At 43.7% G+C, this 18,199-nt stretch overlaps 2 protein-coding genes across 10 annotated transcripts in view; one reads left to right on the forward strand and one right to left on the reverse strand.

Annotated features, from left to right (window-relative positions):
* Window positions 1–22: 22 nt before the first annotated feature.
* rdh12 (retinol dehydrogenase 12) lies at window positions 23–5,581 on the forward strand. Its single transcript, XM_072676745.1, has 7 exons — window positions 23–214; window positions 1,857–1,975; window positions 2,089–2,244; window positions 2,407–2,511; window positions 2,850–3,059; window positions 3,494–3,683; window positions 4,968–5,581. The coding sequence occupies exons 1-7, from the start codon at window positions 138–140 to the stop codon at window positions 5,068–5,070; spliced, it is 960 nt and encodes a 319-aa protein (XP_072532846.1). The 5' UTR covers window positions 23–137; the 3' UTR covers window positions 5,071–5,581.
* A 454-nt stretch (window positions 5,582–6,035) lies between these two features.
* Window positions 6,036–18,199, reverse strand: part of zfyve26 (zinc finger, FYVE domain containing 26) — a 30,348-nt gene continuing 18,184 nt past the window's right edge. For 6 of the 9 annotated variants that reach the window (XM_072677303.1, XM_072677306.1, XM_072677308.1 and 3 more), the window contains 15 exons: window positions 17,884–18,065; window positions 17,235–17,368; window positions 16,981–17,009; window positions 16,682–16,818; window positions 15,832–16,052; window positions 15,364–15,511; window positions 15,044–15,253; window positions 14,740–14,955; window positions 14,283–14,480; window positions 13,800–14,002; window positions 13,250–13,412; window positions 12,283–12,342; window positions 11,861–12,043; window positions 11,206–11,256; window positions 6,036–10,154 (listed from right to left, as the gene is read on the reverse strand). In XM_072677303.1, the coding sequence (XP_072533404.1) occupies window positions 9,960–10,154; window positions 11,206–11,256; window positions 11,861–12,043; window positions 12,283–12,342; window positions 13,250–13,412; window positions 13,800–14,002; window positions 14,283–14,480; window positions 14,740–14,955; window positions 15,044–15,253; window positions 15,364–15,511; window positions 15,832–16,052; window positions 16,682–16,818; window positions 16,981–17,009; window positions 17,235–17,368; window positions 17,884–18,065 (2,330 nt within the window). In that variant the 3' untranslated portion in view covers window positions 6,036–9,959. The remainder of the gene's footprint in view (window positions 10,155–11,205; window positions 11,257–11,860; window positions 12,044–12,282; window positions 12,343–13,249; window positions 13,413–13,799; window positions 14,003–14,282; window positions 14,481–14,739; window positions 14,956–15,043; window positions 15,254–15,363; window positions 15,512–15,831; window positions 16,053–16,681; window positions 16,819–16,980; window positions 17,010–17,234; window positions 17,369–17,883; window positions 18,066–18,199) is intronic. The other 3 variants (XM_072677309.1, XM_072677307.1, XM_072677310.1) reach the window with 2 other exon arrangements.

An 18,199-nucleotide genomic window follows, 5' to 3' on the forward strand; every position in this document is an offset into this window, starting at 1 on the left:
CAGGGCGCTGTGTAGAGCGCTAGAGAGAGTGCAGCTCCACACATTCGCATCAGCGGCCACACGGTTTCACGGATACTCGAACCCTCGTCGTTTTTGTCTTGTGTTTATTTTAATTATTTTTTATTATTTATTGACTGATGATGATGCTCGCTGTTGCGATGGCAGGGTTTGGAGTCGTGGCTTTAGTGTTAAGACTGCTGTCTTCCCACATCAGGTAGGCTCTACATGACCGTGCACTGATATATTAATGCGTTGTACGGCAGGATTTAAGCACCATATATTAATATAGTAATTCGCATAAACGTGTGTATGCTTTATATAAGTGTTTATCCAGAGACTGACTGCATTCACTGGCCACTGAAGCACAGGCTCTCGGACATGGGCCTTAATTGGGTATATTAACAAAACGTGTGTGTATTATTTTTAGTATATTTGCCCGTTTTGTTGTGGTTTATACGTTTATCTCCTTCTTACTGGGCTCTGAGAGGTGGTTTCGTTCAGTTGAATGGTGCACGACCACTATAGTAACCGCCTCCGCTGAATATGATCAGTTTAGGAACGCGACCAATAGGATGGCTCGGAGGGGGCGTGGCTAGTTATGCATGCAACGTGTAGGCGAAAACCCATTGGCCGCAGATGACTGCGTATGGTAATTATGTGTGGGTCGTACCACCTGGAGGCATGTGGTAGTGTTCAGAGGTGGGCAGAGGAGGCTGGAACTGTGTTCTAGATAAAGTGTTGGTGCTTTAAAGAATGAATGGCGACTACAGTAGGGCGATAAGCAGCCTATAGGGGAAAAGCCCTTAAGTTCCTTTTAGCTCCATGCAGAACTGCAGTGGAACCTCTTAGTGCACTCATCAGTGTGGACACTGAAGTTGGTTAGATCTTAGAAGGTTGTTCTCTTTTGGTCTAAAATGAAATGTTAATAGAGATGAAACAAAACAAGAGACTGAACTGAAACCGGCTGAATATAATAATAGTGGAGTGATATTTATCCAGTATGAATCTGCAGTGCGTAGTTTTTACAGTCTTAAAATAATAATAATAATAATAATAATAATAACAAATAAGAAGAAGAAGAAGTGGAGTGATGTTTATCCAGTATGAATCTGCAATGTGTAGTTTTTACAGTCTTAAAAATAAAAATAATAATAATAATAATACTGGAGTGATGTTTATCCAGTATGAATCTGCAGTGTGTAGTTTTTACAGTCTTAAAATAAAAATAATAATAATAATAATACTGGAGTGATGTTTATCCAGTATGAATCTGCAGTGTGTAGTTTTTACAGTCTTAAAATAAAAATAATAATAATAATAATACTGGAGTGATGTTTATCCAGTATGAATCTGCAGTGTGTAGTTTTTACAGTCTTAAAATAAAAAGAATAATAATAATAATACTGGAGTGATGTTTATCCAGTATGAATCTGTAGTGAGTTTACTACGTGACCGTAGTAATTGTGGGGCTATTTGTATCCAATGTGAATCTAAATATGAAAGCTAACATGCAAAACAAAAAAGACAATTTCACAGATTTTATGATGCCACATGTACATATATATATGCCTACATGAATATTTGATTGAATAAGGTTGTAATCGTGGGCCGATGGTATCCAGTATGAATTTGCAGTGTGTGTAGTGTTTACAGTCAATGTTGACAATAATAATTGTAGATCTATGTTTATCCAGTAGGAATCTGCAGAGAGTTTACAACGGGACAGTAATAACTGTGATGCTTACCCAGTATGAATCTACAGTGTTTGGAATAATACACTTAATATCTACAAACTTTGTCCAACAGTGAAGAATATCAACACCACAGCGCTTAATAACAAACCTGTGTGTCTGCAGGAAATACGCAGCAGGTGGAGTGTGTCTTTCCACGGCACGCTTAGATGGGAAAACGGCGCTGATTACGGGAGCGAACAGTGGGATTGGAAAGGAGACGGCGCTGGACCTGGCCTTACGGGGTGAGTGAGGACCTCAGCCAAACACTTCACTGCGGAGAAAGGGCTTTAACACACCTTTAAACACAACAGATCATGTGTGGGGATGTGTGAATGATGTGTGTGTTTCTGGGCAGGTGCACGGGTGATCCTGGCCTGTCGGGATGTGGAGAAAGGTGAAGAAACAGCAGCGGAGATCCGTAGGAGGGTGGGCGGGGCTCAGGTGGAGGTTCGGGAGCTGGACCTGGCGGATACCTGCTCCATCAGAGCCTTTGCACAGAGATTCCTCAGAGGTAAACACACACGCACACAAAGCTCCAGTGACAGAGCTTTACCGGCGGTCTGAAAAGATGAGGCGGTTCTTCAGCACTGGGAAGATAAATACACTGGAATACAGATCTACAGTCTTAGCCAGCCACTGCAACTGGTTCCCCTTATCCCATCTTTTCACACAGAGGTCAATCACCTGCACATCCTGATCAGTAACGCAGGGGTGATGATGTGCCCTTACATGAAAACAGCAGACGGCTTTGAGATGCAGCTGGGTGTCAATCACCTTGGTAAGCTAGTTAAACAGGATTTCCGATTTACATTGGCTTTAAATATCTAATTAAGGTCTATGCATGCTGTTTTACTAAAGTTTAAATAATAAATAAATAGAAATGTTTATGCTGTAGCCATTAAATCCATGTATAAATCCATGTATAGCCTGCCCAGTTTATTAGCTTTTGTTATATCCCACAAGGTTCTGATTTAGGGCCTATGAAACTGTGGTGGGCCCTAAAATAGCAGTGTGCTGGCATGACTGGGGTATCGAACCCCAGTCGGCCACTTGGAAGGCAGTGTCATCACCCACAATATTCCACTAATCAGTGCACACTCCTCCTCTCCCTCTAAGGTCACTTCCTGCTGACCTACCTGCTGATTGGCCTGCTGAAGCGCAGCGCCCCGGCGCGGGTAGTCGTGGTCTCCTCTCTGGCGCACTACTTCGGCTGGATCCGCTTCCACGACCTGCACAGCCAGGGCAGCTACAACAGTGGACTGGCCTACTGCCAGAGCAAGCTGGCCAACGTCCTCTTCACCAGGGAGCTGTCTCGCAGGCTGACAGGTACGAAACTCACCTGCGGAGAACTCCACAGAAACACCTTCTTCACAGGTCCACTATACAGGTGGACAGTTATAGACTGTAGCCCATCTGTTTGACCACATGATCGCACACTAGCATGACTGCAGGTTGAGAGCAGGTCCAGCTAGAGCAGCTCTGTGGTCAGAAACGTAGCTGAGAAACTTCCAGACCTTTAAAAAGGCTCTGTGCAAGAGAGGGTTTCTGACAAAGTGGCCTCTTTTTTCAGCATCACTGAACAACAACTGGTCATCTAGTTTCACGGCCTTATGTCCACTACCGCATTCACTATTGGTCAGTTTGTAACCCCAGGAACCCTGTAGACCAAATGTTATCGGGTTATCTCCAGCAGTCATTGTGGAACTCGTGCTGCTAATGGTCACTAACCTGAGTAGTTGTGACTTTTTGACCCCCGTCAGGTTCAAACGTGACCGTGAACTCTGTGCATCCGGGGACAGTGAAGTCGGAGCTGGTCCGTCACTCCACAGTGATGTCCCTGCTGTTCACACTCTTCTCCATGTTCCTGAAGACACCGCGGGAGGGAGCGCAGACCTCCATCTACTGCGCCACAGCCGAAGAGTTGCACTCCATCTCAGGCAAACACTTCAGGTAGGGATTAGGTGGTTTTTCAGGCTTTTTGTTTTTATTATTTCATTATAAATAAAAAATGACTAGACTTTGAACAAGATCTTTCCTCTACTGGCCCTGCTTAGGACTGGGACCTCCTTATAGTTATCTTTCCATTTATCTAGCTTATCTACTCAATTCACAGAGCATGTGCAGAGCTTTAGAGAAGGTGCCAAATTACCAACTGGTATCTGTAGCCAGTCCGTTTATGCACACGTTCTGGGAATATCCTAAATTAGCAAATCTATGGACCAACAGATTAGCCTGCTTTATGATGCACCTATGTGCAAATGCACACGCACAACTTGTCTAGTCCCTGAAGAGAAATACTGCCCCCAGCATTGACCTGTGGAGCAGTGGTGTTCTCTGGAATGATGGATGGTGCTCTACCCAATACTATTGGGCAGTTGGGGATGATGAGGTGGGGTGGTGATCATCAACAAACATCCTGACCTCACTGACTGCAATCAAGTCCTCATAGCAATGCTCCTCCAAAATCTAGCAGAAAGCCTTCTTCCCTGGACAGTAAAGATAGGATAAACTTTCAGAAGAAACAATGAATGAACAGGCATCCAAATACTTATGTCCTTATAGTGTCATTATAGGTTCCTCATTATGCTAATGATGCTAATGATGGGGTAAAAATAACATCTTTGGATCACGCTGCAGTGCTTTGACCTACAACGTTCTAGATATCTGGATTTCCTATGAAATCTCAGACAGACAGGCTTAACTACACAGTTTGTAATTGGGGGAGTATTTATAATATAATAAAAACATATATAAATATAACAAAATGCAATAGAAAGAATATTATTAAACTAGTGATAAAGTTACAAAAAGTAAATATAAATATACTAAAAAAAAATTAAATATTACAAACAAAAAAACTATATTATAACAATAATAATAATTTAAAAAATAATAATCATAATCAGTTCCGGTCTGTTATGAACAATATGGCCAGTTTCCCAACTCCTAACCCGAATCCCTAAATAAATAAATAAATTCAGACTGCATCTAGGTACAGCTTCAGAATGGGGGGTCTGGAGGGTGTAGCTGTTCATGTCCTAGCATAAATCTGAAGACTTGTGTTGACAATTGTATTGGCAGGTGGACAGGGTCTTTAATTAATTCAATTAATTAATTAATTATATATATATATATATATATATATAGTTTTTTACAAATTTATATTTTTTACTTCATTTAACAACGTGTCTCTCTCCCTCTCTCTCTCTCTCTCTCTCTCTCTCTCACTCACAGCGACTGTGCTCCAGCCTCAGTCGCTCCTCAGGGCCGCTGCGAGGAAACGGCTCGGAAACTCTGGGATGTCAGCTGTGAGCTGCTGGGCATCGAATGGGACTGAAATCATTCCATCGTTCCACCCACCCACCGCCCCCCCCCCTCGCTCCATCTGAGCCACATCAACTCACACTGTACCTCATTGTATCACACAGACTCATGTTCACATTCCCTTGCCCCCCCCCCAAACACCCACCCACTCACTTACTCACCCACCCACCCACTCATCCTCCCACCCTGTTCTACCATTTGCCAAACGCCTCGTTGTGTCTGTGAACCTGCGGCCGAGCACTGCCTGCCAGTTTGAGGTTGAACAGCGTTCCCGAAACTGTACTCGGGCAATTGGCTTTGTCCGAGGTGCGGACCCCTGTATTCATACTTCTCTCATGCCGTTCGTCCACTAGGAGTTTGAATGTGGATTGGAGTCGTTCCCATTTCATCACCTCCACACTGCTGCTGCCTAGAACTGTTCTGAGGTTTTTATACAGATGTGAACATGCCTTTTTACTATTGTTACATTCATGACCAGAGAGGCCGAGATTTGAATAATATATATTGTGTGAAAAAAGAGAAAAGTCTCATGTTTGCAGCGTTTTTCTACGTTTCCCCAAACAAAAGGACATACCCGTGGTCCGATCTCACTTATAGGACTCAAAATGATCCATTTCTCCCTTAGCACAAATGTAGTCAAGCGGGGACATTAAGAACATACATCTTGACACAGGAAGCCTCAAATCTACTCGATTTTGCAGGCAACACCCTCATAGCACCCATTTGCAGCCACCCAGGCGTTCACGTCAATCAAGCCAACGCAGTGAACGCAGTTATAAAACCAGGCGAAGGCAGATTGCATAACTCACACAGCAGTAATCACCACCACCTGAATGGAAGGGAATCAGCATCCAGTATTTACATTAGTCTACATTAGCCTCGAAACCAAACCAAAATTAACAGGTTTTACAGTGTAAATGTGATCTATGGTAGACGTAGAACCATAACAACCAAAACATTACGAGTATGGAAACCATATCTGATACTGAAACTGTGATAGTCGTTTAGTTTATTCTCATTTTATATTCCAAGTGCATAAGTGACACTGTAAACAATGACAGTGTAAACAAGTTTAATTCAGACGTCGTATTTCTTTGTTACTACTAGACATCACTGTGGCTATAGAGCAGAAGCAGAGTATGTCCCTTTAGGAGTTATTTATTTCCCAATTCACCAACTGATTAAGTGACTGAAGGCAAGTGTGTGAATAGAAAACACTCAAACACCAAGTTAGTTCCAGTCTCCAGCATACAGCTACGAGTGCTACACCGGTACAGGGCTACACTGGTAAAGGAATACCCCAGAGGTTCTCAACCTAATACATGTGGGAATATATATAATATAACATATATAGAAATGTTTTTAAATTAATTAATTTACTTATTTATATACACCAGGCAGCATTTTTAGATAGCTAGAAAGGCAGCATTTTTAGATAGATAGAAAAGAACAGAAAAACCAATCAAATAGAAACTCACTTATTAAAGATGTCAGTAGGCGGCAGCTTCAGCATCTGCCCATTGACTTCTAATATAAGCGAGATTTGAGGTCCTTTTCCAAGTACGCACCAAAAGTGTTGTGTGGTAATCAACCCTATGCTACTGTTCTGTCTGACATATGTTAGCTTGGACACTTCTGGAGTATTCCTTTTAATGAAGATTCCTTGCCAGTCCAGAACTAAGACAAAAACACTGGGTCTAGAAACAGGTCCAGGGCGAGTGCTCCGAATTACAGCACGGGTCAGAGACAGTTCACATCATCATAATTACACACCGACAGTCATCGCAGGCATGTTTGTACATATAAAGAACCACAGTGATGAGGAAAAAAAACACACACACACACACACACACACACACACACACACACACACACACACACACACACACACACACACTTGACAAAAGTGGCTTCTGACATCCAAAGGCAGTGCACATCATATCAGGTAAGGTACAGATTAAGGACAGTCAATATTGCTGGACAATAATTAACAATGCATTAATATGATATATTAATGGAGGCTATGCTAGGCTAGGCTAATGCTTGGAGCATTAGAACATGTGCTATTCAAATCCCTGTGGCATCCACAGGATCCCTTATAGGTATTATATAGATTTTATAAAAAAAAAAAAAGAAAAGAAAAAAAAAGTTTTTATTCATTGTCTGACTAATGCCCTCATCCCCAGAGCCTCAAGTACCCTCTAGTTCCCTTTTTTATGCTATGGGGATTATGGGTAAAGCGCAATTATTATATATTTTTTAGGACAGTATTAAGGCATTTGAGGAATACTCTCCGGTGTCTTTCAATCCTGTCTCTGTCTCTCACAGCCAGTGGGCTCTTGCTTCAGCATCTGCCCATCAACATCCATTATGTGAATTTGAAGTCAGCAGGTTTTCGGTTCTTGCTTAAGCACGGAGAAATACGTGGAAATGACCGTTTGTAATAATCGACCCTACGCTACCGATGCGGTAGACAGAGATCAGGCATATACTAAACTGCTGAAGCGAATACTGGACCAGTCCTCTGTTCTGAGCCATTTAATACACGTGGGTCAACAAGCCAAGTCATACACACAGCAATGGGTCTCATGGAGTCCAGTCGAAGCCCAAATGCTTTAGGGATCAACAGGAATGCTAATGAAGCAGAACCCCGTTCAGCTGAGGTAGGGGGGTGGAAGTGAGATTAATACTGGAGAAAGTGACGCGTTCCTCATCAGCGAGATCACGAGTTTCCATCCCCGGTGATGCTACAGCCAGCCGTGGCCAGGGGTTCCACAGAGCATCACTGGACACCTTCTCTCGGGGAGAGTAGGACAGGCCTTCCTTTAGCCCCAATCGCTTAGCCCGATGCTAGCCTGTGCAAGCGTCTGTTAGCTGGAATTACAGAACTAGCACTTAGCATTCTCCTCCAAGCATGTTGAGCTCCAATCACGCTGCCTCTGAGACTAGGATTTAAGAGGAACGCTCAAAACCGCACTTACAACGGAGGCCAGCGGGCAGAGGCCCAATTCCGTTATTTACATGCGTCTCTGTAAATTAAGGGGGACGTCTTTCCATTTCTAAATTCCTGCATAATTAAACAGTTAAAGTTGCTGAGTGGTGTGACGTAAAATGCTTTGTCCTACAGCAACTTGGGAGTCCGAGTCAACTAGAGTCAGAATGGCCCAGGGTGGTGGGGAATGAAACCAAACGTCCAGTGGGGTTAAGGCCTCTAAAAGCTCCCTCACAGAAAGTTATTACACCACGCTGAGTGTAAGGAGTACACTCAGCCTGATGCACGAAACACAGTTTTACCAGAGTCCTGAGAAAATTTTAGCCTTTTTTAACAATCAATTTATGGTGGAAGGATACATTCATGTTTTCTGCAGCAAAGTAGTCCCCCAAAAAACCTAATTCCTTTAGATTCTCCACTACTGTACCATCATCAACATCCCATGTTAAACTCAGAACCACTGTAAACAACTATTTTCACACCCAACCCCAGCTCTGATTGACTATTACTTGCAGGAAAAAGCTATAATAAGATAATATAACTTACACTTTCAGGAATGTGAATAGCCTCATAATGCACAATGACTTGTTCCCACTGTACCTGTGCGGGCCAGTTTGAACAGGTTTCTGTGTAAGGGTGCACAGACACCAGGCAACCTTAGAAAAAGTACCATAGTTTTACTGCATTTTTCCAGATTTGGAAATGTGGGTTCAACATCATAAAACAATATGGGGAAAGATGGGGGGAAAAATGTGGGATTAAAAAAAAATATATAGTATTTATTATTTTTTATATATGTGTCTACAATTATTTATTTGTTTGTTTGTTTATTTATAATTTCTTCCCCAAAAGGCTATTCCAGGCTAAAGTCTTCTCAGAGCTCTGTTAAAACAGTGTCTTAAGCGTCAGGCAGTGAACTCATAACTATTTGGTGTAACAGCTTCCTGTGAAGCTTTTAGGAGGCATTCAATTGTTCATAGATCTGGTTCTATTCACCACCACTGTGAACAAGTCTGGCTCAGAAAGCTTCTACAGAACCAAGCATTTTACACTAAAGCCCTTGATGACTTTGCTAAGCTTCTAACCACTTAGTTAAGCTTGAATTTTGAAATTTTGCAAATTTCCCCTTTAATTTACACAAATACTCATTTCATGTAGTCCCGAATTTACATCATAAAGTCATGCATTTCATACATTCACAGAATGTCTGCCACCGTCCTTTGGCTTCTATCATACGTGAGATTAAAGTCTAATCAGATTGATTAATTTTATAATATTATATGTGATTTATATTGATGTTTAAAATTATTGTCCATGGTAATCGGTGTATATAAAATGATGGAGATTAGGTTGAACAACACTGAAATACATTTCCAGTCCAGTGCTAGACAAAGTCTGCAATTTTAAGGGGGATTCTTTGCTCAATACTGTTTGTTCCGAGACTGTATTTAATCCAAATCTGAACAGAAACAGGAAAAAAAAAAGAATTTGACCCAAATGCATAAATTCACATTCCAATTTAACTGACTCAAAGTGAGAGCCAGCAGCCCTCGCTCAGAATCCTGTAAACTACATCAAGGCCCGCTGACTTTCTCTTAGAACCAGCCGAGCAAATTTGCTCTTGGTGGAACTTTACTGTAAACGATGTGGTTTACCTACACTGGTGATACGGGTTTAGTCTAGCAGTGAATCCCGCCATTCCGCCCTTTCACAAGTGCATGTGAAGCAGGATGACCCGTTGGCCTTGGATTTGGCCCTCAAGTCATCTGGCCTGGTCGCGTAACAGAGATGGCACATTGGTGAAATACACAAGCAGCATCCATACTAACCCACACCAACCAATCAGAGCAGAGCTCCAACTTCCAGTAGGCTGATGGGAGTTCAAGTCTATCGGCAGTCGTCGCAGCTGGCTACCTGTTGTTGCCGTGCCGCGTGGCCTGGTGTTCGGTTAGCCACTGACGGCAGATGTCCTGCATGATGGAGTCCCCAGAGCTTTCGGCTGCTTGAAGGACGTCCTGCACCAGCAGCCCCGCTTTAGCCACGTCCAGCTTCACCGCCAAGAGGTACGCCGCCCTCAGCTTACTGCACTGCAGATACGCCTTTATCTACGCGGAAATATAAACACATGCAGCAGGAAGTTACTTTTCAGAGGTGCAAACCTGCACTGACTCATCGCTCTACACAGATCTGAAGGTGCTGATTCAGCCAAATAGATTTTAGAATGGCAAAATTAATTATACTAATATTAATAAATAAATAGATAGATAAATAAATACACACACACACTAGGTGTATCTGTACCCCACTGAGGTCACATTTACGTATTCAGAGTACAGAATCCTGACTCATACCATTCCAATTAGGTCTAAGCCACATTTAGGGTTGCAAAATTCCAGGATTTTCCAAATTGGGAGTTAACAGGTCATAATGGGAATTCACTGGAATAAAATGGGAATTAACTTACATGTAGTTGGTAAAAAATATACTGAAGCATAATCTTGGCTAAAAAAATATTTAATTTCTAGAAATCATCTATAAAAAGTTTCTAGAAATCACCTGTACATATGCTGTACATGTGATGGAGGACTGAACAGTGCATGCAGGGAGCGTGGTCTTAACAGCCCTTCACTGTGTATAATGTGCCATGTGCCCGAGATTGAGGAGCAGCTTTGCTGCTGTTTTGGTATCATATCTAATTATTTTAGCCAAGATTATGCTTGAGTATATTGTTTACAAACTACATGCAAGTTACTCACCTTTAGTTTAGAATATTCCCATTTTATTCCCATTAATTCCTGTTATTTCCCATAATTACCCGTTTATTCCCATGGTCAATTTATTTGTACTGTTATGCCTTCATGTCTGCTGTTGACAAAAAAAAACAAACAGTACATTGATGATGGTGTATGATAAAAGTCCTTTAAATTATCCAATAATTCCTACTAATTCCAAAAAATTCCCAAAATATTTCCATGGAAAGTTCTGATTCTGGAATATTTCTGGAAAAGTTCCCAGGGAAAGTTAAGGATAATTTACTGGAAAATTTATCTGAAATTTCCCACCCCTTTGCAGCCCTAGCCATGTTAATCCATGGATTTGTCCTTTTATGGTATAGATCTCCGTACATGCCTATGTGGAGGCAGGTAAGAAACTCACCTTATTCTCTGTCGTTTTAGACTCCAAAATCAGAGCCTCCAACTCTTTGGCCTGGACAAAGAACAAACCACAGTGCTTAAACACACAGAGATCACACAGAACCTTCAGTACGCGCCCTGAACGCCTACATGCTTCTATTAGACAGATACCCGTCAGAAATCTGAGGATGCTCTTTTGAGCTTCCATAAGAACCAGCCTGTCAGCATGTCAGCGGAGTGCTGATCTGTAATTAGCTGCTCAAAGTCCATCATCATCATCATCATCATCATTCTCACCAGGATACAGACGAAGGCAATAGCAATCCAAACTCTCCTGCTAAAGTGAGTGATGCACATAAGCAGTGATCATAAAGCTGCACACGAAGGGCTTTGGTAACGCTTTAACTGAAAAATGTTAACACATGGGTAAGCATTAGAGACGTTTCATGAAGACCTTAACTACGGGTCTCTAAAAAGCTGTACTTATCCAGCTATAGTTTCCATTCCTCCAGGAGTAGATCTACCCTGATAACTACAACCGTTAAATCAGCTTCGTAGCATATCAAAATTCTCGCAAAGAAATCAAACTGATCACATTTCCTCATGAAGTGGTCAGAATACATCAGAGACAGAATTCCATCATCATCATCATCATCTTAGAAAGGAGACACACTCACATCAGCTGGACTTTTCTCCGCTACCGATACGCAGCTGAGGACGATGGCGTCGCAGTCGTTTTTAGTGGCCGTGCCCGACTCCCCCACACACTTCAGCAGCTGCCGGATGGCCTGGTACTGCCGCTGCCTCACCAGCCGCTGGCCCACACGCTCGTACACTGCCAATGCCTCCAACTGGAAATCCTGAATAAAGAGAGGTGGAGCGTATAGCTGCTGTAGCTGAGGGTCTTATCACAAATGAAACTGTATAATCCTCACAATGGTGTGTGTGTGTGTGTGTGTGTGTGTGTGTGTGTGTGTGTGTGGGGGGGGGGGGGCATCACCCTCACAGTGCTGGTAGCATTATGCTTCCTCCTGTACGGGCAATCAAATCTGATTCGTATTTGCCTGGGAAGCAAAGCACTAGAAAGCAGCGTTCTCACCTGTATGACCCGATAAGCGATGCCAAATCCCTCCTCGATGTTCTTCCCACCCAGCATCACCTGCAGAGCAAGGAGACGGTAGCATTGCACCCTGCGTCACTGAAGAATCTATAAAGTTATTTACTATTACCCAATCAGACTATACAATAGGTTTATTTTGTTAAGTCACATCGTGAAATAAACAAGTCACATACACTATAGTGACAAAAGTATTGGGACACCTGCTGGTTCACTGCTTCTTTTAAAATAAAGTGTATTAGGTAGAATTCTACTAGATTTTGGAGGATGGAGCACTGCTGTGAGGATTTGATTGCATTCAAGACAAAAGTGTTAGTGATGTGAGCTTGTTGGACAATTACCACCCCACCTCATCCTAAGTATTGGATGGAGCACCACCATCATTCCAGAAAACACAGCTCCACTGCTCAACAGCTCAATGCTTTGGGGGGGTGCTTTCTACATGTCTAGGCCTCGCCTGGCAATATCTGCACCAGAGAGACCTATTCTGTCCGCAGTACTTCTCTACAGGGACTAGAAAACTTAGAGTAGCTTAGTGTATCCATTAGAAGGGGTGTCTGCAAAGACTTGGACATTAAGTGTATATGACTAAGAATTATCATGATCCACATTCAGTTAGCGCCTTATCGTTTAACTTTAAATATCAGACCCTACCCTACAGCATTTTCTTTGATGATAATTATAATAAGTATATAATTATTAACTGGTAATTTCAGACAGCACAGAACCCTGCTTACGTCATTGGTTGGAAACATTGCAAAACTGGAGCTCTGGCCCTGCTTTTGGACAAGCTCATCCACATTAACGTAAACTATCCAGATACAGATCATGCACAATAATAAGATTACTGAAAAAGGGTTGCCTAAGTGTGTGTGTGTGTGTGTGTGTGTGTGTGTGTGTGTGTGTGTGTGTGTGTGTGTGTGTGTGTGTGTGTGTGTTTTCAGCCTACCTTACAGGCCACATCCACTTTCATGGAGCTAGCTCCAAACAGGGTGGGCGGGGCACTGTTGCCTGAAGGGGTGGGGGTTATAGTTGATCTAGAGGGAGAGGAGCTTTCGCAGCGATGCAAGAAACGTGTCACTTCCAGCTGCAGCTCGATGGTGTTAATGTGTCTGATCATGAGGAGAGAGGAGAAAAAAAAAAACAATTACATAACAGGCCTGGTTACCATGGCAACTGGGATAAAGCAGGACAGACCAGCTAGTACATTCACTCGTAGTCTATTTCTGAGAACCATTCTAGCCATTGTATGTAGCTGTGGTACGAATGTACAGAGGTTTTTATACATAGCTCCCAAAAATATCCAACCAAGAGCGACTCTGAGGCCAGAAACTGGCCAATGATGAAAGACTAGAGGATGTCCAACACACACTGAGCATCAAACCAGCCTCTACAGTCTCTAACTGAACACCAGCAAGGTAGAGCTGCAAAAGAGAGGGTTCACTTACAGCAGTCAGTAACTACAAGACACCCTCTACCAACACAAAGATGATCCTGACCTGGAGACGTCGCTGGAGCTCATCCTCTTCCTGAAGGAGGAGGCAGTGGAGTGAGGCTTCCTGCGGTTCTGCTGCTCCTGCAGGTACGTCCTCAGATGTTCTTTGGCCCGAACCAGCCAGCGCTGCTGTTCGCCCAGCTGCAGATAGGAGTGTGCGCCATGCGCAAAGAACCGGATACAGGTCATAGCAGCCCGAACGTGGTCCTAAAACACACAGACACCAATCAGAACTCTCCTAGGTCCCCCACAGTGTATGGTTACGGCTGATATGAGCAATGACCGCCACATTTTATAATGAGGGGGCCGGAATCTCCTGGAAAGTGCCTGGAGAGCCCTTAAACACCCTCACTCTAATTCATACAAATAAAAAATGCCTCCTTTGCACCAAATAAAAAAAGCACAACGGTCTCAGACATTGAACCTGCAGGTACATCCCCTGCGTTGTATGTGTGTGATTCAGTGTGTGCATGTTTGCATACCCTACCATCATAAACTGCTGGAGCTGGTAGAGTGTGTGATAATGGCCTTTACGCTGGAGAAGCTGGCAGGCGGATATGAGGTATCGTCCCCAGCTCTCTAATGTGGGGTCCAGACTCTCCAGCAGGGCCTGGAGAGAACCCAACCGCCCTCGCTCCAAACAGGGCTGCAGGACACCCTCCAGAAACACGTCCTCGGGACACTCCTACAAGAAGAGACAGTGGAAGACAGCCAGGACTGAGTTTTAGGACCTTTACAAAGTTTCCCTATTATACTAGGTTAGGGTACGAAACCCGGCAGAAGGATCAACTCTTTAATTCTCTTGATTTTGGATGAAATGTGGTATGAGCAGGTGTCCCAATACTTTTGTCCCTCTAGTGTATAATAAGCCTGAAACAACAGCATTTACAGGCTGAAAAACTAAATAAGTTTCAGAGCCGTAAAACAATACAAAGTGTGCGTACCTTGCTGAGCAGGTGCGTGAGAGCATCCCTCAGGCCGTCGTGGCGCAGGTAGAAGCTGATGAGGCTGAGGTGAGTGCCATAGGTCAGCAGGTAGTACAGGCACTCTTGATAGTGGCCACAGCGCTGTGCCCTGCCCTCCATCCGATCAACAGGAGCCAGGTCACGTAGAGCCTCCTCCAACTCGGTCAGAGATGCCAGGATGTCCTCATCCACTGCCTACAACAACATGAACACAAGCACAGTACAGTATGTGCCCCATGTTTCAGTGAGTCACCTCAGCTCCTGAGGCTCTCTTTGGCCTTACCGTGCTGAGCGTGGGCCGGACGGTGGACTCCAGGTGCTGCACGATCTCCTGCAGCAGCCTAGGACCCATGTTCAGCTGGTTTCTGTCCACAGGAGCTTTCAGACAGCGAGAGAACTTCTCCCGGGCGCCACTCAGACGTCCGGCCTTCAGACAGGCCAACCCCCACGCATGCCACACGCCACCAGGGTCCAGGCCACTTTTAGTGGACACCTGTTCAGGACAGGTCAGAAGAAAACAATCATGTGACTGATAATAATGGTCTCCCTCCTGTTTCTGTCGCCTCCATTTGGGAGGGAACTGTATTAGCTGGAGCTCCTCACCTCCACAGCCAGCTGATAATACTCAGCCTCCAGCAGCTGGTTCCGCAGACGTGTTACTGCGGCCGTCTCCAGAATGTCGTCCAGGGATGGGATGTACTTATAATTAGCGCTGACCAAAATCTTCAGCACATCCACTTTACTGATATAGCTGCGGAGGAAGAGGGGGCAGCACACGTGGTCAGAAATATAGACACATCAGTACTTCTCTGCCACCTCATTATCAGCTGACACGCAAGTTCACAATAAGAGATCATCAATATACACCAAAACCAGCTGCCTAAAACATTAGAAAGCAAGTGCTACTGTGCCACCCCCTCCTCAGTGTTACCAGGACCGTTGGGATGGCTTTGAGCTGTAATTGGCTGGTTGGCCCAGGTTCTGCTCTTGATTTTAAACAACCAAGCTCATATCAGTTAAGCATGGTGGAGGTAGGGCCATGGATTGAATGGACAGAATGGTGTGTGTTACCTGTCGCAGAGGGCCAGGTCTTGGCTGCGTCCAGCTCTAACAAACATCAGCTTAGCGCTGAACATCAGCTGCTGCATCACGTCAGTCAGGAGGCGGGCGTCCACCTCAGGATTGGTCAGTTTACGGGAAATGGAGCGGCAGTGGCCAATCAGCTGGTGGCCGCAGGCAGCATGGTCACTGTGGAGGGTGAGGATGGCAACACACAGGGAAGCACTAGGAGCCTGATGGAAAAACACAGAGAAATAGTGATGTGATCTGAATCAAACACAGCGGCAGCTTACAAAGCAAAAAAAAAAGGAATTACATTAAATGAAATGCACTAATAAACAAAATGCATCCAATTAAATAAATTATTTAATTAAATATTTAATTCTAAATGATAATATAATAATGCTAATCTAACGGCTGTAGATGTGCAATACCAGTACCAGTGGTGGATTTTGGTTATTTTACATAGCATAAATGATACAAATCTATACACCAAACACCTCAGTTTTTAATATTAATATTAAATAGTGTTGCTGTCACTCAAACTCCAAAATGACAGCTTTACAGGAGAAGTCAATGTAAAAAGATTCAATTTGGAGCAATTCTATTGGTCCACTGATCCAGATATTCTGACAGAATGTAAAGAAAAAACTATCAGATACACATTAAGTCAAAAAGTGAAAAATGATACAAATGGAGATACCATGTTTTTGCTCAATGCTAGTCTCTCATCTGTATTACAAATTAGCATATAATTAAATCTATATTTAATCTATTTTTTGTACACAAAAATACTGTCATGGTCAGTCATCTACATGCCATCTACATACACCTGGAGAAGCAACCTGCTTTAGAAACAAACCTGCTCATAATAGAACTCGCTGTTTATCTGCTGGTTCTCAGCTGGGTTTGGGCTGAGCCGGAACTGCTTCTGCGGAACCTCTGGGAGACTGAGAAGCCCGTCCAGAACCCCGTCAACGGAGACAGGGCTGCCAGCTACTAGAGAGAGAGAGAGAGAGAGAGAGAGAGAGAGAGAGAGAGAGAGAGAGAGAGAGAGAGAGAGAGAGAGAGAGAGAGAGATCATTACTGTTTCACTGTGAGATCCAGCAGGAAGCACACGGGTAAATACGGTGATTCTACTGAGTGAATGGAAGGGAATACCTTCTGCCTGCTCCAGCTCGTCATCAGAGCTGCAATTCGATAAGAGAAGAAGGAGGGGGGGGGGGAGACAATCAGCTCACAATTAATTAGCATCAGCACACACAACCACAGGTAGAGTAACTAACCACTCATTACAGCACCCAGCAGGGTGATTTAAAGCAGATTGCCCCTACCAGACAAAGTTCTACCAAGTGTTTGTGGGACCATTTGTCTGTTTTTCATATATGCATGTGTTCATGGGTTTGTAAGCTTACTCTGGGTGGAAAAAGTTGTAGCACTGGTCACACACCCGGGCAGCCTCCTCACAGCCCTCTACCACCATCTTCCTGGTGGAGCAGGCGTGACACACCAGTCTGCCACAGCGTCTGCAGTGGTGCCGCCGGTTAAACTGGAGCAGAAAGAGAATCAGGAGAATCCATTAGGAGGGCACAGTGTCTGGACAGTCATATGAATTTCATATCACCACACATTTCAACTAGCAAAGTGGTGAACAGAAAGGTTCTGCTCATGATACAAAAGCATACAAGCTCATCCGTTAAGCATGGTGGAGGTAGCCTCATGGCTTGAGCTTGCATGGCTGCTTCTCGAACAGGCTCATTCATTTTTATGGACGACTTAACTCACGATGCTAGCAGCAGAATGAATCCTACAGGATTCAGCATGACGTCTACAGAAACATGCTGTCCGCAAACTTACAGAGAAATGAATCCATCCTTTGGAGGAGTCAGATCACCAGACCTTAATCTAATTGAGCATGAATTTCACCTCACGCTATATGACACTGTTGTGTCACTACAGTACACATACTCCTGCTGAGGTGATGAGGGGTGAGGTGAGGTGAGGTGAGGTGAAGTAATGTTCTCAGGCCACATTTTAAAGCAAGGTAAAGTGGTTAAGTCTCACCATGGTAAACCTCTCCCTTTGGCAGACCATACAGATATGCTTCTGGTGGTCAGGTATCCAGTCTTTGCGCTCTGGTGTTTTCTCAGGAGGCGTAAAGAGGGCGGAGGAGCGAGGCCTTTTCCCAGTGGAGCCTCTTTCTCTGTCATGAGTGGACCTAGATGGGGTGTGAATGGGAGTACTACCTGCACAGGAGAACCAAAAACTAAGCTTGTGTAAAACTAAAAGGTTTCAAATGTACAAATTAAGTCAAAGAACGTAGCTAAAAATTCATAATAATGAAAAAACAATCATTTAAAATATAAGAAGTACAGGTGAG

Source organism: Salminus brasiliensis, chromosome 4 (genome assembly GCF_030463535.1).
Source record: "Salminus brasiliensis chromosome 4, fSalBra1.hap2, whole genome shotgun sequence".
NCBI lineage: Eukaryota > Metazoa > Chordata > Actinopteri > Characiformes > Bryconidae > Salminus > Salminus brasiliensis.